Source organism: Pseudorca crassidens, chromosome 5 (genome assembly GCF_039906515.1).
Source record: "Pseudorca crassidens isolate mPseCra1 chromosome 5, mPseCra1.hap1, whole genome shotgun sequence".
Taxonomy (NCBI): Eukaryota; Metazoa; Chordata; class Mammalia; order Artiodactyla; family Delphinidae; genus Pseudorca; species Pseudorca crassidens.
Genome location: NC_090300.1, coordinates 25,954,761 through 25,978,279, shown reverse-complemented (window position 1 = coordinate 25,978,279; position 23,519 = coordinate 25,954,761). Strand labels below are relative to the sequence as shown.

General features: G+C 35.8%; 1 protein-coding gene across 2 annotated transcripts in view; it reads right to left on the bottom strand.

Moving 5' to 3' along the window:
* Positions 1–3,785: 3,785 nt before the first annotated feature.
* Positions 3,786–23,519, bottom strand: part of PLOD2 (procollagen-lysine,2-oxoglutarate 5-dioxygenase 2) — a 114,171-nt gene continuing 94,437 nt past the window's right edge. Inside the window, exons 12-20 of one of the 2 annotated variants that reach the window (XM_067737574.1) lie at positions 22,530–22,655; positions 13,344–13,485; positions 12,126–12,188; positions 11,011–11,124; positions 8,388–8,453; positions 7,199–7,303; positions 5,881–6,027; positions 5,646–5,771; positions 3,786–5,485 (exon numbers count right to left, since the gene is read on the bottom strand). In XM_067737574.1, the coding sequence (XP_067593675.1) occupies positions 5,330–5,485; positions 5,646–5,771; positions 5,881–6,027; positions 7,199–7,303; positions 8,388–8,453; positions 11,011–11,124; positions 12,126–12,188; positions 13,344–13,485; positions 22,530–22,655 (1,045 nt within the window). In that variant the 3' untranslated portion in view covers positions 3,786–5,329. The remainder of the gene's footprint in view (positions 5,486–5,645; positions 5,772–5,880; positions 6,028–7,198; positions 7,304–8,387; positions 8,454–11,010; positions 11,125–12,125; positions 12,189–13,343; positions 13,486–22,529; positions 22,656–23,519) is intronic. The other variant, XM_067737576.1, reaches the window with a different exon arrangement.

Here is a 23,519-nt window from a genome sequence, read left to right as displayed (position 1 = left end):
AGGAAAAGTAACTGAACTTAAATCAGTGTTAAGAAAAATGTCTTTTAAAATTATTTTTTAAATTATTTTATAATTAAGCACAGAGAAGTTCATTACTTATTACAAATCTACATGAATTTTGTTTTTCTCCTTCTACATCCCTGAATTCTCTTTTTGAAATCTAATAGTTACTTTGGGATGAAGATAATTTGAAAGGAACAAGATTTTCCTTAAATTGTTGATAGCATGCATGATGTTTTCCATTTCTTTTGTTAAAACCATTCTTTAAGTTGATTACTTATTTTATCTTGTTAAATAGGCAGAAATTCTTTTCTAATTTTCAAGAGTTTAATCAGATTTTTTTAAGTCAACCATTTTTCAGTAAAGATAGAATAGCATGCTAAAATAATCATTGTTACTTGATTTATCACACAAAAAAATTACAGTACCTCAAGAATCAGCAAAGAACCTACTTTTCCAAATTAATATTTTCTAATTTATTTCAATATATTAAGAATAAAACAAAAATATAATTTAAAGTTTATCTTTAAAATTAAAAAGAAACTGTCTGGAAGATTTGAAATTTATAAAGTCCACACATCCCTTGCATATATATCCATCTTTACAATTTTCTAATTCTTTTTATTAGAATAATTTAGCAATATAGTACTCTGCATTTTAAAAGCATGTCTGTGTGTACAGTTTTCTTCTCTTTTCATTAGTTATTTCTTAGTGTATTTCTCTTCAAATTTAATCCAAAATTCATTGCTTTCATTGAAGAGCTTTATACATTTCCCCGGTTTCTCCCCAATGGCTTTTTCTTAATAAAGAGTTACACTAAAAGAAGTCTGTAGCTTGCTATTCTGAAAGACACAGATAAACAGTGCAGTTTGACAAAAGCTGCTTTCATCAAGTTTAAAGACTTTAATTTTCTGAAATAGTCAACATCTAGTCAAAGTGAGGTATTTACTGAGACTGACTCTCAACTGTGACAGAAAATTTTGTTTGGCTTTCCTGCAACTTGAAGAGATCTGTTGTATAGACCACTCCATATTCCAAATGAATGACATGCCCCAAAAATGTCATACAAGATGGGCTTTAGGGCTTAGCAAGCAGGGAGATTAAGAAGTGCATATGACAGACAGGAAAGTAGGAGTGAAGGAAAATATAAAGAGATTCTGTCATTAGGATGGACCACTCAGATTGTATGTTAACTGTTTTCCATATGTTTATTCTGTCGAAGGGTACTTGATTTCTTAGGTAAGTTACCAATACAGGTAAATTACTAGTGTTTTTCAAAAATAAAGCAGAGTGAAAAAAATTAATATACTGGACTACTACTAAAGTATCCATATTAAGGGAAGATATTCACATTGATTCCTATGCACATTAAGAATGAGAAAAAATGCCACCATTAGCATTTAAAGCCCTTTGGTAATATATGTATACACACACACTCACATACATGTACCCGCAGACACCAACAGTTACTATTGACATCAATACACATCAATTTATTGTAATTAAATTACATTCTCTTTTCTTTCTACTTTTTTTTTCTTTACAATTAATACACAGATGTATTTCCATAGTAAAAGATTTTGGTTCCTCAAAAACTTAAAAATTGTGATATGATCTAGCAATTCCACTTCTGAGAATATATCTGAAGGAAACTAAATCATTATCCCCAAAAGCTGTTCACATTCCCATGTTCACTGGACCATTATTTACAACAGCCAAGACGTGGAAATAACCTAAGGGTCTATCAACGGATGAATGCATAAAGAAAAAATGATATATATAAATACACACACACACACACACACACACACGCACATGCACACACACTAGAGTATTATTGAACCATGAAGTAGAAGGAAATATTGCCATTTGTGACAACATGGATGAGGCTTAAGGGCATTGTGCTAAGTGAAATAGGACAGAGAAAGACAAATACTGTATCATCTCACATATATGTGGAATTTTAAAAAACTGAACTCACAGAAACAGAGAATAGATTAGTGATTGCCAGAGCTGAACATGTTTCAAGCTATAGCTTTCCCTATCCACCTAATCCTGCCTGAGTTCCAGCTTTCAAATTTTTGACCTACTTAGGGAATTTGTCGCACTTTCGCTCATTAATTATGAATTGTTCTTTTTTTTTGTTTGTTTGATGAAACCTCCCCGGGAACTTCAATCAACACCGATGTCCTCCCTCCTCCTTCCTGTTCATTTATAGCAATCATTGCTTGCAAAATGCACACATTTTCATTGTTCACGTTTTATATAGTATTTCCTTATCTGATAGTCTTTGTTTATTAATTTAACTCTTTCTCCTACACAGATATAATCCTATTAGAGTCAAGGACCATTCTTACAATTCAGTTTTGTTTTCAAAACACTGCGAGTTGGGCTTCCCTGGTGGCGCAGTGGTTGAGAGTCCGCCTGCCGATGCAGGGGACACGGGTTCGTGCCCCGGTCCGGGAAGATCCCACATGCCGCGGAGCGGCTGGGCCCGTGAGCCATGGCCGTTGAGCCTGCGAGTCTGGAGCCTGGGCTCCGCAACGGGAGAGGCCACAGCAGTGAGAGGCCCGCGTACCGCAAAAAAAAAAACAAAAAAAACAAAAAAAAGACTGGGAGTTAGTGGAAAAAGACAGACCTTTGGGAGCCAGACAGATCTGTGTTTACAGACAACCTCTGCTTCTGCAATTTGCCCATTGTGTGGCCTTAGGAAAGTCATTTTATCTTCTTGAGATTTCGTTTTCTTCCATAAAATGAAGAGAATAAAACTTGTACTGTGAGATTGTTGTGACAATTATAGATAACCTACATAAAGTAGCTGGCCTACAGTAGGGACTCAATAAATGGCCCCAATTATTCTAAAACGGTGCCCAGCCCATGTTATGATCAGCACTTAGTAATACTTGATGAGTAATAAGATAATGATGATAGTTGATAGGATAACAGTAGGACTAGATTTAATGTTCAGGATAAATTGTTCTATTTAAAAGTACATTTCATATCATTTCATGACGTCTGGAAAAAGAGGAAAGGTAGAAAATGTGCTCAGCTGATTGCCTTGATCCAATTTCTGGCAACATAGCATGAGATTAAAATAGCTACTATAAGTCACCACCTACTACTGGAAAGAACTAGTATCTGGTTATGTCCTTCCTCTGAAGTGTACCACAAGGGACATTAAGCTGGCTTGCACTGGTAGAACTGTTTTTCATAACCAAAGTCTGTTCTGAATGGTTGGTATCCATGACATACCAGTATTTATATTTAGAATACCATCCTGAAGTATAGTAATATAATTCACAAATAATTATTAAAATATCTCTTCAATCAAGTTGATGGATAGTAGGAGTTTACTTTGGATATTAAGTGCCAATAAAGAACAAAAAGGCGATAGAACCCAACTCCTTATTTCCTAAATCCATCTCCCAGTAATATAACATCTTATTCATCACCATACCTTCAGTGCTTGGACCAGTGCCTGGCCCACAGTAAGGACTTGAAAAACACCATTGAGTAAATCAATATATATCAAATAAATATTTTTGTCTCTGTTTTCTCACTTGTAAAATAAGTTAGATGAAATCTCTCGTCAGTCTGAAATGGAAGATACTACAATTCAATTTGGAATTCAATAACTAGAATGTTTATTAAGTTCTGATATCAGTAAATGTACCAAGCAAAATTTAAAAATCACGGCCTATTGCATCCAGATATTCTTTCAGTATACTCCACCATATATTCTCTTCTAAAGCTAAATCACCAATAATAAAGAGAACAACAGAAACTTATTTTAAATTATTTTATTTTTCATAATTTTCTAACACATGGTGTTAGAAAAATGAAATTTGGCACCATGACTTAAAACTTTTTTTCAAGTTTAACCTTTAAATTAAAAACAGTAGCTACAATAAGAATATTTAAACCTCACTCAGAGTAATGGTAAAAACTCAAGTCACAAATTTTTTGGTGTTGGGGAATTTCTTAAAGTGGGATAAAAGGAAGGTAATAAAAAGAGTAAGAAGAATAGGGGCTTCCCTGGTGGCGCAGTGGTTGAGAGTCTGCCTGCTGACGCAGGGGACACGGGTTCGTGCCCTGGTCCGGTAGGATCCCACATGCCGCGGAGCGGCTGGTCCCGTGAGCCATGGCCGCTGAGCCTGCGCGTCCGGAGCCTGCGCGTCCAGAGCCTGTGTTCCTTAACGGGAGAGGCCACAACAGTGAGAGGCCCGCGTACCGCAAAAAAAAAAAAAAAAAAGAGTAAGAATGACAAAATGGAGACTATGCTGGGAAGACAAAAATGTGAATCACCCTCCTGAAGAAAAGAATTAGGAGGAAGACAAAAGGCAAAAGCGAAGAACAAAGGCTCACCAACTTTATCTTCCTGATATAAAATTCAAGTACTTAAAAACGTAAAAAGAGTTTTTTAAAAGAAGTCATAAAGTGTTACTACTAATCTCAATGAAATTTTCTTTTTCCTCATTATTTTCTAGAATAAAAAAAACAACAACCCTGTTTTGAGTTAAGGACACTTGCTGATCTTAAGTTGATACTTGATGTACTTTAAGAAATCGAAAGGCTCAAAAGCTGTCCTAAATCTAACATCTACTTAATATAATCTACCTTGGAAAATTCATCTGAAGGAACATAAGGCTTGATTTCTACTGCAAATGTAAAAAAATCTGTCTAACAATCTAAACAGAAATGTTTTCCACTGGATATGTACCTCAGTTATACTTTGTACTAAGTTTCTTGAGGAAAAACACTGTGTAATATTGTTCTTTGTATTCCTTCAGTAACTACTGTAAAAGGTACCTATATAGGCAGTCAAAAAAGCACTTACACAATTAGTTGCGTACAAATTCAGTTAGAACTCCAGTTTTTCAGCATTTCAAAAATTAAAATTTTTGAAATTTTCATGTATATCCATTTTGTCTACATGTTGATAAATAAAACTCTTCCCAGCCTTTTAATAAGAAAATATTATTAGTCTCATTTGTCACTTGTTCATCTGTACCTGAATACTTTATCAACTGAAAAACAAATTCAGAAAGTTGTTATTATTCTCAGAGACAATAAGGCATAGAAATAAATATTTGCTTTTACATTTTTTTTTCCTTTTTCTTCTTCTTCAATCTGTGTTTTAAGGCTCAGAGCAGATATTAAGAAATATCAATTTTTTATAAAAAGTTTTTCAAATGTTTGGCCCAAAGTGAAGTTGTTCTGTGGAAGTTATTTAAATATTCTTCTCATCGTCTCAAGCACAACTTCAAAGACATGTTCATGCCAGGCATCCATTCCAAAAGAAAACTGAATTCAATGAAAAGTAAATAACTTAGGGATCTATAAATGACACAGCGATGTATCTTGTTCCATTTTTAACAGGAAGTCCTTCATGCAAATGCGTGAGTCTCCCTGGATGCATGAAACTCCAGCCTTTTCTTGGTGACTCAATAGAGCAATTGTACCTTAGAAATTTGCATCCACCTCCCTAAAAAAGATAGACCAATAAATGTATCAACTTGTTTCATTTTTAATGAGTGATAAAATTCAAATGATGATATCTAAGCAGAATCTAAAAAAAATAAGGCAAAGCCCTTTCATAATGACATATTTCTTTTGAAAAATGTAAAAAAAAAAGCCATAATTACCTGAAAATCTTCTCCCACATTATTGAGCGCAATGTTGATGGTAAATGTAGAAGCGTCATGATGAGGGCGAAGAGAGCGTTGTCTTTCAGGGGAGTATTTTACTACGAAATTCAATAGTGCAAATCCCTAAAAGAGCAAAGTAAATCAATGGATTTGCTTATCAATAACAATATAAAATAGCACATTTGTGTAAAAACTGGTAGGAGGTAGGCAGCAGGAACGGGAGGATAATTACCTTAGTATAATAGCCTGCAAAGACCTTCAGCGTAACAGGCGCAATAAATTCCCGGATAAAATGAAGCCATACATTCTCCAGACCAATTTGCTTCATGTGGATATCATCAGTTGGGACATTTTCATAACCACCAGATATACGGCTATCCTAAAAAGAGTATTCATGACATCATAAACTGTGGTCTGTGTGCAAATCACACTTACATTATCTTGGAATTTTTTCAACCACAAGATCGTAACAGACAATAAAAATAACAGTTCAATTATGGTGTACCATCTGCTTTAATTGCGAAACTATCAAAATAACTTAGATAACATGGCTTTGCACATGTATCAATGATGAAGCAAAGTATTACAGAGTAAGACTGCTTTCCTACTTATTTAATAGATATGTGAGGTATGATGAGAAAGTAAATAAGATTGATTGCCAAAGCCTTCCCGTGTCCCCTAAAAAATGAGTGTTTTTACAGTGAACCTTCAGGCAGTCTTAGCTGGTGACGGGCATAGATTCTGTCTGTCTGCCACTTGGATTACCTGTCACTGAAAATAAACTTTCCCTGCCAAGTTCCTCACTTTTATTTTGTGGCACCCAAAGTCCTTCCATGATTGCTTTTCATTATCCTACAACATGCTGACTTCAAGCTCTTCCTCATACTTTGAACTTCTATCTTCCTGATCAGCTAACTAGCTGGGGAATATATAATTGAGCAGAGGCAGTGATATTCCAGAACATTCCACGAAAATTCCTCAGTACTGTGAAGGAACTGGCATCTGTGGGTTCTCAGAGGAAAAGAAATACCTTGAACCACCTACAGTAATGCTTTCAGCCAAGTCTTTGACTCTGAATGTAAATGCAAAACTGAATTACACCAAAGGCATTCAAACAGATTCCTCCTTCCTATGTCTACACACAAAAAAATAGCTTTGGCAGTCAACCACAGAAACTTTGTCTTGGTATTTTCACTACAGCTCACTGCAAAAATGCAGAGAATAAAAAGTGACCTTGGAGAAGAGCAGTGTCACACAACAGGCATTACCTTACCATCCCCTGCCAGGAGACACTGACCCTTAAGGCCTATCCAGTATAATTGGAGATGAAACTGAGGCCCGGATAGATTAAATGTTAAATTAAACAATTAGTACCAGAATTAGGCTAAAAACAAGAGTTCTCTTGACAGCCTTGGGTAGCCCCTTCATTTAGGTCTAAGACTCAGAGATGTAAGACAAAAAGGACAAGCCTCCTCTACCTTCTCTAAATATCTACACTCCTCCTTGCCCCACATACACATTTTAGTTCTTTGTGTGAAATGACAACTTACATGATGTTTTCCCCCAGACCACTGGCCATAATGCTCCATTTCTTCCACCAATTCATCACAGGCTTTTTCAGAAAATATAGGAAACCAAAAAACATCTGGACAAGGCTATATATAAAACATGGTATCACCATTAAGAGAATAACATTTTGTGTCTTTTTACTAAGAAATGGCATTTCAAAAGTACAGAATAGTCAATATTTATCTCACTTAGATGTCTTTTTAAGAAGTTTGCCCAACATTACTGACAGTACTGTTACAAACAATACTAGTTTGGGTTTTGGTTTTTTTTAAACAATTTCTAAGACTTTAATTTTCATTTATTTACTTATTTTGTTTGCATTTTAACATCTGTGCAATGAAGACGTGTCTTAGAGACACAGTTGGCCAGGCAGCCATAGCGATGTTGTTAATGCCACAGGGCATGTACACTTGGTCAGGCATTCATTCTGTCCTCACTTTGTGTGTATCTGTGTGTGTGCACATGCACACATTTAGTTGGCACTGTTGACTTGCCTTTTGAAACATCTTTTTAAATGATTTATACTACCACTCATTGAAATGAAATGCTATTATGTATACAGTGCTCTATAACATATATGCCTTAATAAGTCTAAAATAGCTCTTCCAATATGCATAAAATTAAAAATTCTAAGTGACTAGAAAATATTGCATCATAGTTTAATTGGCAGTAGTTTTTTCCTTTCTCATGGTACACAAAATAACAGCATCTCAGAATTAAAGACATTTTAGACACGTTACATTCTCTGAAATAAGTATTAGCAATAGCTTGGAACACTAACCTCAAACAGAGTTCATTTTTTAAAAGACCTCTCTGAGAAGAGACGTTTGGAGCTCAATTTCTTTCAAAGATAAACTTTCATTGAAAGAGGCCTACACCAGAGATCTGCCAAGAATTCCTTATTTTTGAGATAGCTATAACATTTGGGAGTATGCTAAAAAAATGGCATGATCTTAAAATTATTGTTAATTCTCATTTTTCTACATGTTTACAACTGTATGACCCTTAAGGCTGTAAAACTGGTAATTAAGTCATATGAATTTTACCTAAAGGATAAAGTTTCTCCACTTTCACAACATCTGCTGCTAAAGCAGTATTGCATTAATAATATTCCCTGCTGGAAAATATAGCAAAAATGCTCTACATATCATAGTAATTATTAAAACAAACCTGTTCAACTATATTTTCAGTGAAAATCTTCGAATAATCTCGGTTTATATACTTTTCCTTCCAGTCCTACAAAAATATCAATTGCACAGATTACAGCAAAAACCTTTTCATAAATACTTTAATAGAAAATATAAAGTACATGCACTTTAGAAATTGCTCAAGCAATTTATAAATGACTACATGTAGTAGACAAAGTGGGAATTTTCAGAAACCACAGTTTATGTTTTTTAAACTTTGCCTGATTCTATGTATGTTCACATCATTTTATGAATGGCAAAATTTTTATTTACGGACTTTTATAACTCAGGATTTTAAAATTTGAGTAATCTTATAGTCACTATATTTGTATACTATATTCTATGCATATAAATAGGTGTAGGTAAATATGTGTGTTTTAAAAGTGAAAGATAAGGAACATAATCCTACCAACAAATGTTCGTAAAACTCAATCAGTAAAAATTACTAAAATTCGTAAAAATATTAATCAACTTGGCCTTACTTATAATTTTGTAGTGAATTACTCTAAAATAATTTTGATTTTTTTAAATGTATTTAAAATTTCTGCCTTCAGTTTTAGATGTGTATCAAAGAATGATCATGGGGTTACTATTTCATATCTTTTAGTTACTGAAATTAAGGTATAAGACCATATATTGAAAAATAGCTCCTCTTCATACTAATTCATGAACCTGAATCTTCTCTTAGTCCAATCACTGACACGTAAGCCACACACTAAGATACATCAATTTTTGTCAATATCAGCTAAGGAATCCTTTTCCTGGGTCAAGTGTTTTATTTAAAAGCCCAATATTTAAAGGGTATATATTAAAATATGAGTCAATATCCAAAACGATCTTTTCTTACATATATTTAGACCATTTAACAAAATTCTTAATTTTCTCCTTGCAAAGTACAAATTAAGTGAGCAAACAGGAAAGAATTGAGATATGGGCTCAAAACAATTCCAATCAAAATACGTTTCAAAAATATTTGTCTGAAATATATCTTTTCAGGCCACAATTCAGAAGGGCTCTGATAATTTATTTGCCATTCTTGGTTTTGCATATCTCTGCTTACGTGTAACTCAGAAATTTTTGATATGGAAGAATAAAAGTTATCTTCAAATTCTTTAACAAATTTAATTTATACATAGTATATAATTATAAGGATGAAATTACTGTATTATCTCATTATTCCCTTTAATATTAATTGGTTCTCTGATTCCAAAACATGGGGGAAAATTAGCAGTAAATAATCATACATAACATTTCAGAACCTTTAAATATTTTTAAGTATCCTTTCCTGGCATCATTATAGATTTTTTGAAGTTAAAGAAACAAGCTCCTAAGATTTTACATTAAAGCATTAATATTAACTTTTCATTTTAGACTGCTTTTCAAATGTCATGGAACAAAATGACTTTACTAATTTCTTAGAAGTTCTGATAATGGGATAATCATTAAATATTTTGCTATGGGATACCCCTCATGAGGCATGTCAGTCAGGCTAATTTACCAAAAACAAAGCATGGAAAGAAAAGCAGTTCCTATTATTTCTGATATATTCATTGCATATTCAAATCTCTAAAGATTTGAATTCTCACACAAATATCTACAGGATATAACTTGGGAAATTTTTTTCAGGAAACTATTTATTACCCAAGAAATCAAATAATTCTGTCTCTCAAAATACCAAGAGATTCAGTGCCAAAGTAAAATATGTAATTCTACCCTCACCATTTAAAAAATGCCTCTTTTCAATTCTACTCCTGTGAAAGATGGAGATACGCAGCTAAAATGAAACAAAAGTATTTTTAAAATACCCCAAAAAAGTCAAAAGATATTCTTTTTCCTTCAACAGAGTTCCAGAGACCATTAAATTTACTATTCTCAAAAGTCAACTACTACAAAATAAAAGACAATTCTCATCAGGTGGATTGAGTCTTTGTAATTTAAAACTTTCACTATTGGGAAGGAGAAAACCATAAATAGTAGTATTACAGAGATTAGAGAGAGTATTTTCCCTTGAATAATTGTGCCAACTTGACTAAAGAAAACCAACCCAGTAAGACAAAAAAGGAATTAATGTCTACATGATTCAAATCTTTCAGAAAAGAAATAATTTTGGACTTCAAAAGGAAATCATTTCCTCAACTTAAGACTTTATATGCTGAATCCACTTACTCTGCAATTTTCTCTAGCTATCTTTGGTGTACATTCACAAAATTGTTATAAAAAACAAACAAAATGATAAAATAAAATCCATTTTCACAAACTAACTTTTTGAATTCTTTTCCTGAAAGTCAAAATGTAATATTGTCATACATGAGCTACTTGTAAACATTTTCCTCTGAAATTGTGATTAAAAATTTGTTGGAGTTTTTGAATATATAAACAGAGATATTGGGAGAAATCAAAGAAACTGATAATTCCCTTCCCCAAACCTCATGTCTTTAAAAAGAAAGTTCTTAGTCAAGAAATATAATTATGCCTTAAAAAATATAATTAAAGATACCTTTTTAAAGCCTCTTACCATATTTTCATATTATTAACCTAACTGATTTACATCCATTTAGAGTTATAGGAAAATAAGTAATAAATGAAGCTGAGCATGAAATACATACCACAGGATTTTCAAAAATCTGCCAGAGGTCATTGTTATAATGGGAAATATTATAATTGGCAGTTGATAATAGTCTTCCAAATTCATGTCTATTAGAAATGTACATAAACACACCCTATATGCCAAAAAATAATAGTATTAATCATCTTGGAGGAAAGTACAAGAACATAAATTTAACCATAGGAAAGATATACAGAAGATATTAATTTCAACTTTTATATCTCATTCAGGAACATGCATTTTTATTTTTCATATAAAACATGCATGATTTAAAATAAAAAATAAAATTTTCATTAATTATGAATTCAGACACCACACAAAACTAATTGATAGCACTGACACTCAACTGAAAAAAAGAAGAAGAACTGTTTTTGTCCCTTTCTCACTGGTCCTAAATGTAGACATCAAGGAAAAAGAATTCCTGTTTGAAAGCAGAAATATTTTTGAGACACCAAAGTGCACTTAATTGTACCTCTTTCGGCTTCTTTCCCTTTCAAAGAAGATATCACATTTTTAAACAAGAATTCAAAGATCAATTTTATTTTGTCAGTCTATTTCATACTTTTATTGTCCTGATATTTAGAGACTGAACACAGAAATTACTCCTGCATTATGAGGCAGCTAAAGAAAATCAGTCTCCTGTCCTTGCCCCAAACCAAATAAACGTGGCAAACACCATTAAGGTAAGGTTGTTTCTTTTTGTACCTGTTTTAATAGTAAAAGAGTTAGTTAGTAATAAAAAAAAAAATGGTGAAGAGTACCCAAATCTCATTTTAATCAGGATGTACTTTATACTTACTCCTACTTCTTCTCTCCCTTAAAAAAACAAAAACTGGAAAAACTAGTTAAAGTGATTTGGATTTAACTTTCTCATTTGTCAACCATAAAATCTAAATCAGCCCAAAGAACTAAGAAGTGAATATCACACAATGTGTACCCCAACATGCAAAGCACACACATACATATACAGATTCAGAACCAATGAATACCGACCGTTTACACCAAGCTAAAAGGAAAGAAGACTCTTAAACTTTACTTCTAGACAATATCTAGTATTTTAATTAAATAAATAAAATTAAATAAACCAAAACAAGTAAAAATAAATAAAAATAACACCTTTGGGGGCCTGAGCATTTGGAATGTTTCCGGAGTAGGGGAGTCTTTTTCCCTTTGTAAAGTCTAAAATGAAGAGAAGGATTGGGTAAGTTGACCTGCACACCCACTCTCTCAGGTATTCTTAGGTAAATAAAAATAGCAGCCTTTGATCAAAAGCTGACATTCTGAAATGTCCTTCACAGACAACATGCAGAACAAGCAAAGCTTACAGCGCACACAAAGAAACAACTCCAGCCCTTTTTTTTTCTGTTGGTCAAACATAAATCCAAGCTCATTCCTTAGTAGAATTTTCATTAGATACAAAATTAAGAGAAAGGAAAAAGGTGTAAGAATGGCCATTCCAGGATGCGCTGTTGAGTCAAATTAGCCAAACATGAGCACAAATTACAATCACAAGTACTGAGTATATTCAATATAACAATGGACATAAGTTTATAGGAAAAACAAATATATTCAAACAATACATGCCTTATTAAACCAGAAAAAAAGTACTTGCCAACTTTCCTGATTTTTTCCAAAATCACATTTGCTTATATAAATTTGAATAAAATAACCCAACCATTTTAAAACAGAAAACTATAAATGTTTTAAGATGTATTAACACATTTTGAAAAACAAACTATTTTCTGCAATCACTTAAGTTTTATCAAGAAAGTACATTTGTAGAATAGCAATGTATCATTAATTTTTCACATAGATTAAATAGACTACATGTTTCGATCCTTCTCCCAGATTAGTGGTAAGGAACCTACTTTTTGAGAGTATGGGGTTAATAATGATAGAAAAATTATGGACATTGACTTCAGGACAAAAGTGTGTTTTTCTTAAATGTGTAACTGATCATTTCACCCAGGCTTCATATAGTTAACTTTAATTAGGTCAGGTTTTAACTATTGAATTTCAAATGAAAGTAAAGGCAAATTCTTAAAAATGCAAAGCTGATTCGTAATAAATCTATGTTTATTATTGAAAATCTTACTGTTGCTTATGAGTTAACCTAAGCACCAAGCCTAACTTTTTTCAAGTTGTTTCTATAGGTAAATGTTCCACAGGTAAATTATTCTCCATAATTGCTTCCAGTATTTCAATACAGAACCAAAAAAATTGGCTAGTACTACAAATTAGAAAGAAAAAGGGCACTAAAACAAATGACACATCAACTGGGAAAGCAAGCCATCTTATAGAGACATTCAAGCAAGCCATTATTGTATACCCTACCATTTCTCTAGCATTTCGGCAAAGAGCCATATCAGGATCCAATTTATCACGAACAAAATAGTTCCTTTCATTCATCTCTGATCGGAGTGTCTTTCCTTTAATTAAGTACACGTTAGCCATGTATGGGACATTCCATATCCCTCTGAAAGTAAAGATAAGATGTTCCAAAGTACCACAAATACAAAGCTTTATTTTTTTAAAATAAATGCCTTCTATGTTTTTAAATTTTGCAGATATAAACTATTGAATCAAGTTACAAATGCAAACACATTTAATGATATCTGACACATATGTACACATATATATACATGAGATTACTTGGTAAACACTACGTACTATGAGATAAATCACTATCTCCCTACATAAACTTCATTTTAAGATTGAGAGATACACCAGAAATACATCTACGCGTGGAACAACTCCTACAGAGCATCTACTGAACGCTGGCAGAAGACCTCAGACCTCCCAAAAGGCAAGAAACCCCCCACGTACCTGGGTAGGGCAAAAGAAAAAACTAAACAGAGACAAAAGGATAGGGACGCGTCCTGCACCAGCGGGAGAGAGCTGTGAAGGAGGAAAAGTGTCCACACACTAGGAAGCCCCTTCGCGGGTGGAGACTTCGGGAGGCGGAGTGGGGGAGCTTGGGAGCCGCGGAGGAGAGCACAGCAACAGGGGTGCGGAGGGCAAAGCGGACAGATTCCAGCGCAGAGGATCGGGCCGACCGGAACTTGCCAGCCGAGAGGCTTGTCTGCTCGCCCGCCGGGGCGGGCGGGACTGGGAGCTGAGGCTCCGGCTTTTGTCGGAGCGCCGGGAGAGGACTGAGGTTGGCGGCGTGAACACAGCCTGCGGGGCGTTGGTGCACCGCGGCTGGCCGGGAGAGAGTCCGGGGAGAAGTCTGGAACTGCCGAAGAGGCAAGAGACTTTTACGTCCCTCTTTGTTTCCTGGTGCACGAGGAGAGGGGATTAAGAACGCTACTTGAGAGAGCTCCAGGGACAGGCGCGGGCTGCGGCTAGGGGTGCGGAGCCCAGAGACGGACGTGGCTAGGGCCGCCCAGAGCGGCTAGGGCCGCTGCTGCCGCCACCGGGAGGCCTGTGTGCGAACACAGGTCACTGGCCACGCGCCCTTCCGGGGAGCCTGTGCAGCCCGCCACTGCCGGGGTCCCGGGATCCAGGGACAACTCCCCCGGGAGAACGCACAGGCGCGCCTCAGGCTGCAACGTCTCGCCGGCCTCTGCCGCCGCAGGCCCGCCCCACACTCCGTGCCCCTCCCTACCCCCGGGCCTGAGTGAGCCAGAGCCTCCGAATCAGCGGCTCCTTTAACCCCGTCCTGTCTGAGCAAAGAACAGACGCCCTCCAGCGACCTACACGCACAGGCGGGGCTAAATCCAAAGCTGAGCCCCTGGGAGCTGTGAGAACAAAGAAGAGAAAGGGAAATCTCTCCCAGCAGCCTCAGAAGCAGCGGATTAAAGCTCCACAATCAACTTGATATACCCTGCATCTGTGGAATACCTGAATAGACAACCAATCATCCCAAATTAAGGAGCCCTGTGGATGAAAGGCTCTTGGGGCTGCAGACAGGAGTCAGTGCTGTGCCTCTGAGGTGGGAGAGCCAACTTCAGGACACTGATCCACAAGAGACCTCCCAGCTGCACATAATATCAAACAGCAAAAATTTCCGAGAGATCTCCATCTCAACCAGCACCCAGCTTCACTCAACGACCAGCAAGCTACAGTGCTGGACATCCTATGCCAAACAACTAGCAAGACAGGAACACAACCCCACCCATTAGCAGAGAGGCGGCCCAAAATCATAATAAGTCTACAGACACCCCAAAACACACCACCAGACGTGGACCTGCACACCAGAAAGACAAGATCTAGCCTCATCCACCAGAACACAGGCACTAGTACCCTCCACCAGGAAGCCTACACAACCCACTGAACCAACCTTAGCCACTGGGGACAGACACAAAAAACAACAGGAACTACGAACCTTCAGCCTGCAAAAAAGGAGACCCCAAACACAGTAAGATAAGCAAAATGAAAAGACAGAAAAACACACCGCAGATGAAGGAGCAAGATAAAAACCCATCAGACCTAACAAATGAAGAGGAAATAGGCAGTCTACCTGAAAAAGAATTCAGAATAATGATAGTAAGGTTGATCCGAAATCTTGGAGATAGAATGGACAATAGAATGGACAAAATGCAAGAATCAGTTAACAAGGACCTAGAAGAACTAAAGATGAAACAAGCAACGATGAACAACACAATAAATGAAATGAAAAATACTCTAGGTGGGATCAATATCAGAATAACTGAGGCAGAAGAACGGATAAGTGACCTGGAAGATAAAATAGTGGAAATAACTACTGCAGAGCAGAATAAAGAAAAAAGAATGAAAAGAACTGAGGACAGTCTCAGAGACCTCTGGGACAACATTAAACGTACCAACATTCGAATTATAGGGGTTCCAGAAGAAGAAGAGAAAAAGAAAGGGACTGAGAAAATATTTGAAGAGATTATAGTTGAAAACTTCCCTAATATGGGAAAGGAAATAGTTAATCAAGTCCAGGAAGCACAGAGAGTCCTATACAGGATAAATCCAAGGAGAAATACGCCAAGACACATATTAATCAAACTGTCAAAAATTAAATACAAAGAAAACATATTAAAAGCAGCAAGGGAAAAACAACAAATAACACACAAGGGAATCCCCATAAGGTTAACAGCTGATCTTTCAGCAGAAACTCTGCAAGCCAGAAGGGAGTGGCAGGACATATTGAAAGTGTTGAAAGAGAAAAACCTGCAACCAAGATTACTCTACCCAGCAAGGATCTCATTCAGATTTGATGGAGAAATTAAAACCTTTAGAGACAAGCAAAAGCTGAGAGAGTTCAGCACCACCAAACCAGCTCTACAACAACTGCTAAAGGAACTTCTCTAGGCAAGAAACACAAAAGAAGGAAAAGACCTACAATAACAAACCCAAAACAATTAAGAAAATGGGAATGGGAACACACATATAGATAATTACCTTAAATGTAAATGGACTAAATGCTCCCACCAAAAGACACAGATTGGCTGAATGGATACAAAAACAAGACCCATATATTTGCTGTCTACAAGAGACCCACTTCAGACCTAGAGACACATACAGACTGAAAGTAAGGGGATGGAAAAAGGTATTTCATGCAAATGGAAACCAAAAGAAAGCTGGAGTAGCAATTCTCATATCAGACAAAATAGACTTTAAAACAAAGACTATTAGAAGAGACAAAGAAGGACACTACATAATGATCAAGGGATCGATCCAAGAGGAAGATATAACAATTGTAAATATTTATGCACCCAACATAGGTGCACCTCAATACATAAGGCAAATACTGACAACCATAAAAGGGGAAATTGACAGTAACACATTCATAGTAAGGGACTTTAACACCCCACTTTCACCAATGGACAGATCATCCAAAATGAAAATAAATAAGGAAACACAAGCTTTAAATGATACATTAAATGAGATGGAGTTAATTGATATTTATAGGACATTCCATCCAAAAACAACAGAATACACATTTTTCTCAAGTGCTCATGGAACATTCTCCAGGATAGATCATATCTTGGGTCACAAATCAAGCCTTGGTAAATTTAAGAAAATTGAAATTGTATCAAGTATCTTTTCCGACCACAACGCTATGAGATTAGGTATCAATCACAGGAGAAGATCTGTAAAAAATACAAACACATGGAGGCTAAACAATACACTACTTAATAACGAAGTGATCACTGAAGAAATCAAAGGGGAAATCAAAAAATAGCTAGAAACAAATGACAATGGAGACACGACGACTCAAAATCTATGGGATGCAGCAAAAGCAGTTCTAAGAGGGAAGTTTATAGCAATACAATCTTACCTTAAGAAACAGGAAACATCTCGAATAAACAACCTAACCTTGCACCTAAAGCAATTAGAGAAAGAAGAACAAAAAAACCCCAAAGTTAGCAGGAGGAAAGAAATCATAAAAATCAGATCAGAAATAAATGAAAAAGAAATGAAGGAAACGATAGCAAAGATCAATAAAACTAAAAGCTGGTTTTTTGAAAGGATAAACAAAATTGATAAACCATTAGCCAGACTCATCAAGAAAAAAAGGGAGAAGACTCAAATCAATAGAATTAGAAATGAAAAAGGACAAGTAACGACTGACACTGCAGAAATACAAAAGATCATGAGAGATTACTACAAGCAACTCTATGCCAACAAAATGGACAACCTGGAAGAAATGGACAAATTCTTAGAAAGGCACAACCTGCCAAGACTGAATCAGGAAGAAATAGAAAATATGAACAGACCAATCACAAGCACTGAAATTGAAACTGTGATTAAAAAGCTTCCAACAAGCAAAAGCCCAGGACCAGATGGCTTCACAGGCGAATTCTATCAAACATTTAGAGAAGAGCTATCACCTATCCTTCTCAGACTCTTCCAAAATATAGCAGAGGGAGGAACACTCCCCAACTCATTCTACGAGGCCACCATCACCCTGATACCAAAACCAGACAAGGATGTCACAAAGAAAGAAAACTACAGGCCAATATCACTGATGAACATAGATGCAAAGATCCTCAACAAAATACTAGCAAACAGAATCCAACAGCACATTAAACGGATCATACACCATGATCAAGTGGGGTTTATTCCAGGAATGCAAGGATTCTTCAATATACGCAAATCAATCAACGTGATACACCATATTAACAAACTGAAGGAGAAAAACCATATGATCATCTCAATAGATGCAGAGAAAGCTTTTGACAAAATTCAACACCCATTTATGATAAAAACCCTGCAGAAAGTAGGCATAGAGGGAACTTTCCTCAACATAATAAAGGCCATATATGACAAACCCACAGCCAACATCGTCCTCAATGGTGAAAAACTGAAAGCATTTCCACTAAGATCAGGAACAAGACAAGGTTGCCCACTCTCACCACTCTTATTCAACATAGTTTTGGAAGTTTTAGCCACAGCAATCAGAGAAGAAAAGGAAATAAAAGGAATCCAAATCGGAAAAGAAGAAGTAAAGCTGTCACTGTTTGCAGATGACATGATACTATACATACAGAACCCTAAAGATGCTACCAGAAAACTACTAGAGCTAATTAATGAATTTGGTGAAGTAGCAGGATACAAAATTAATGCACAGAAATCTCTGGCATTCCTATACACTAAGGATGAAAAATCTGAAAGTGAAATCAAGAAAACACTCCCATTTACCATTGCAACAAAAAGAATAAAATACCTAGGAATAAACCTACCTAAGGAGACAAAAGACCTGTATGCAGAAAATTATAAGACACTGATGAAAGAAATTAAAAATGATACAAATAGATGGAGAGATATACCATGTTCTTGGATTGGAAGAATCAACATTGTGAAAATGACTCTACTACCCAAAGCAATCTACAGATTCAATGCAATCCCTATGAAACTACCACTGGCATTTTTCACAGAACTAGAACAAAAAATCTCACAATTTGTATGGAAACACAAAAGACCCCGAATAGCCAAAGCAATTTTGAGAACGAAAAATGGAGCTGGAGGAATCAGGCTTCCTGACTTCAGACTATACTACAAAGCTACAGTAATCAAGACAGTATGGTACTGGCACAAAAACAGAAATATATATCAATGGAACAGGATAGAAAGCCCAGAGATAAACCCACGCACATATGGTCACCTTATCTTTGACAAAGGAGGCAGAAATGTACAGTGGAGAAAGGACAGCCTATTCAATAAGTGGTGCTGGGAAAACTGGACAGCTACATGTAAAAGTATGAGATTAAATCACTCCCTAACACCATACACAAAAATAAGCTCAAAATGGATTAAAGACCTAAATGTAAGGCCAGAAACTATCAAACTCTTAGAGGAAAACATAGGCAGAACACTCTATGACATAAATCACAGCAAGATCCTTTTTGACCCACCTCCTAGAGAAATGGAAATAAAAACAAAAGTAAACAAATGGGACCTAATGAAACTTAAAAGCTTTTGCGCAGCAAAGGAAACCATAAAGAAGACCAAAAGACAACCCTCAGAATGGGAGAAAATATTTGCAAATGAAGCAACTGACAAAGGATTAATCTCCAAAATTTATAAGCAGCTCATGCAGCTTAATAACAAAAGAACAAACCACCCAATCCAAAAATGGGCAGAAGACCTAAATAGACATTTCTCCAAAGAAGATATACAGGGTGCCAACAAACACATGAAAGAATGCTCAACATCACTAATCATTAGAGAAATGCAAATCAAAACTACAATGAGATATCATCTCACACCAGTCAGAATGGCCATCATCAAAAAATCTAGAAACAATAAATGCTGGAGAGGGTGTGGAAAAAAGGGAACCCTCTTACACTGTTGGTGGGAATGTAAATTGATACAGCCACTGTGGAGAACAGTATGGAGGTTCCTTAAAAAGCTACAAATAGAACTACCATATGACCCAGCAATCCCACTACTGGGCATATACCCTGAGAAAACCATAATTCAAAAAGAGTCATGTACCAAAATGTTCATTGCAGCTCTATTTACAATAGCCCAGAGATGGAAACAACCTAAGTGTCCATCATCGGATGAATGGATAAAGAAGATGTGGCACATATATACAATGGAATATTACTCGGCCATAAAAAGAGACGAAATTGAGCTATTTGTAATGAGGTGGATAGACCTAGAGTCTGTCATACAGAGTGAAGTAAGTCAGAAAGAGAGAGACAAATACCGTATGCTAACACATATATATGGAATTTAAGAAAAAAAAAATGTCATGAAAAACCTAGGGGTGAAACAGGAATAAAGACACAGACTTACTAGAGAATGGACTTGAGGCTATGGGGAGGGGGAAGGGTAAACGGTGACAAAGCAATAAAGAGGCATGGACATGTATACACTACCAAACGTAAGGTAGATAGCTAGTGGGAAGCAGCCGCATAGCACAGGGAGATCAGCTCGGTGCTGTGTGACCGCCTGGAGGGGTGGGATAGGGAGGGTGGGAGGGAGGGTGACGCAAGCGGGAAGAGATATGGGAACATATGTATATATATAACTGATTCATTTTGTTGTGAAGCTGAAACTAACATACCATTGTAAAGCAATTATGCTCCAATAAAGATGTTTAAAAAAATAAATAAATAAATAAAATGATCCTAAAAAAAAAAAAAAAAAAGATTGATATGTTTGGCATTTTGGCTGTCATCCCTCATTCTGTTGATACAGCTAGAGTATAATATTCTGTTGTACATTTAAGATTAAGCAGCCTGATAGCAAAAAATAGCACATCCAGCCAGTGGCATACTGCAGCCAGCTCACACTGGCTCCCCAGAGCATTTGGCTTCCCTTCTGACTTCACATTGGAAGCCTGAAATCAGCCGTGGTAGAACTATTCAGAACACAGAACTGGGCTAACACTACAAATCAGGGCATCCTCCAACCCAAAGAACTAGTTGTTAGACATTTACCAGCATATCACTGAATACAGCCTAAAATTCTCCTAAAATATAGCCTTTTGAAATTCATTAAGCTATCTCAATTGTCTGTAGAAAAAGGAAGATATAAAGAAACAGAGCTAGAAGTACCTGAGTGTTGGGAGACACTTTATTTTGTCCTTTATTCTTTCCCACACTTGTCTCCTTACTCTGAACATGACTCATTTCATAAAAACAATATAATAGAGGTTCACCTGAAGGGATATACCTTTGCTTTTAGAGCACAGAAAGGGAAGATCCTGACCAAGGAAATGTAGTTAATTGAAAGCAATATACGTAACAACATTTTGTCTTACTAGATGAGCCTCAAAGGAAATGGCCAATCAAAAATATACAATGTGTCCACTGAATTCAGAAATTAATCACTGGTATGGTAGAGTGTGCACTGTTTCAATTTTAAAGGAAAACACACACACACACACACACACACGTCACAAGATGTCATTCTTTCACGTAGCTTTTATACATAAGGTATGTTCTTCTATTAACTAAATCAAAAACCTCTATTTTATTCTTTTCCTTACACTTTAGACAACAATTACAGGAGGTTGGACAGAAAAACATCAGTGCTTAAAACAAATGAAATGTGAGTTCTCTATTTCTACTTCTGTGAAGCCTTATTCCCGCTATACCCACAGACAATATCGGGCATGTGGTCTATCCTGATCATTCCAGAATCAATTAACGTACTTTGAAACAACAGAATATGATCTTAATAGTATTTTCTCAGTTATCATGCTTCTTAACTGCAGCTAACAAAAGCCTTTATCGTTTACATCATTCAAATTGACTATTACTGCTTTTACACCTATTATTATTTTCACAAGCAAAACGTCTCTTTACCACTCAACTGTTCAACAAGAAGTGTGGGTTTTTTTTTTCCCCCTACATTTTAACCCTTTTTAATTGAGCTGATGTATCTGAGAAATTAGGCAAAGCACTTAATGTCTCAGTCACTCTGGTCCACCATCTGTATGAAAAACAGGATACATTCTTCCTTAATATTACCTTAGCAAAAAAACTACTTCAGGTGTGATTAATTTTTAGTTTAAAAAATATCAATTGTTGTCTCTGAAATAAATATCAGTGATGCACATACGTTGTAATAAGTATATTCTTTTCAAACTCTAGAAATGGAAATCATACTGGCAGAGCAATTTCTCTTTAAAGCAGAATATTAGCTATATTACACAGAAAATTCTTGCAAAAGGAAATGTTGGAAGGTTTGATTGTTGGTGTTTTTGTTTGCTCATTTATAAAATTTTATAAGCTATCAAACAACCTTCACCCTAGCCACTAAAGAAATTAGCTAAACTAAATTCCCTTTCCAAACTTTAAAGAATATTCCTCTTCTAACAACCATAAGATGACTACCCATGGTAATCATACATTGCCTTTTAGTATTTCCCACAACTGAGAGTTTGTGCCTTTGAAGATTTACAGCTTTAAGAACAATTTTTTAAATATTAGTTTTACACTAGTATTGCAGGATCCCAAGTGGTCTCCAGGTCTTCAAATTTCCATTTAACATAAAGAGATAAAAAATGTTTGAAAATTCAATATAATATTAACAAGACCATATCTTTAGATAAAAGTATTTTACATTAAAAGATCAAATCAAGTAACTTACACTCTATTCCCTTGAACAATATCCACATAATCTTCAGATCGAGCATAGTATCCATCAGGACTCAAGGCCCCCCAGAAGTTGGACCACAGCTTTCCATGACGAGTTACAAGAGGAGCAATGATCTTTCTAAAGAGAAGAGAGAAAAACAAATCCAGATAATTATTTACTTTTTAATTGCCACAGAATTATGTGTTTTGGGCTTAACATGACACAGAAAACAATAAAGTTCATTTAGCACACATGTAGTTAGTCCAAAACACTAAATGTAAAATAAAAGAGAGGAATTTCCTCCCCTCATTTTCTTTAAAAATAAGTACATTGATGACTTTCAATGATGTTTTTTAAAATGACTAATGAGGGCTTCCCTGGTGGCGCAGTGGTTGAGAGTCCACCTGCTGATGCAGGGGACACGGGTTCGTGCCCCGGTCCGGGAGGATCCCGCATGCCGCGGAGCGGCTGGGCCCGTGAGCCATGGCCGCTGAGCCTGCGCGTCCGGAGCCTGGGCTCCGCAACGGGAGAGGCCACAACAGTGAGAGGCCCGCGTACCGCAAAAAAAAAAAAAAAAAAAAAAGACTAATGAGAAAGGAAAAGTAATTGAAAATGCAAATGAAAGTATAAAAACAACTTTTAAAAGTATCATACTTATATCCAAAAAGTATAGCTACCTTAATTATTTAGTTATTTTAGTATTTCGAAAATTATACTAAATGAAATCAAATATTTTCATTGTTATTAGGCAGACGTAACAGTCCCTGGTGCATTAAGGTATCCAATAAATATTTGCTGAATAAAAAAATGTATGAAGATGGGCTGAGATATTTGTAAGTAGGCCAGTTTTCCTAAAGTTAAGCCTTGAATTACTTTAAAGTATGTTTCCGTTTTATTTTTTTTAACTTTTAAAATGGGTTAAAATGGGTTAAATGGGTTAAAATGGGTTAAAAATTTTAAAATGGGTGCTAGCCCTGGCAACACTAAACATTTTTCTGGTCT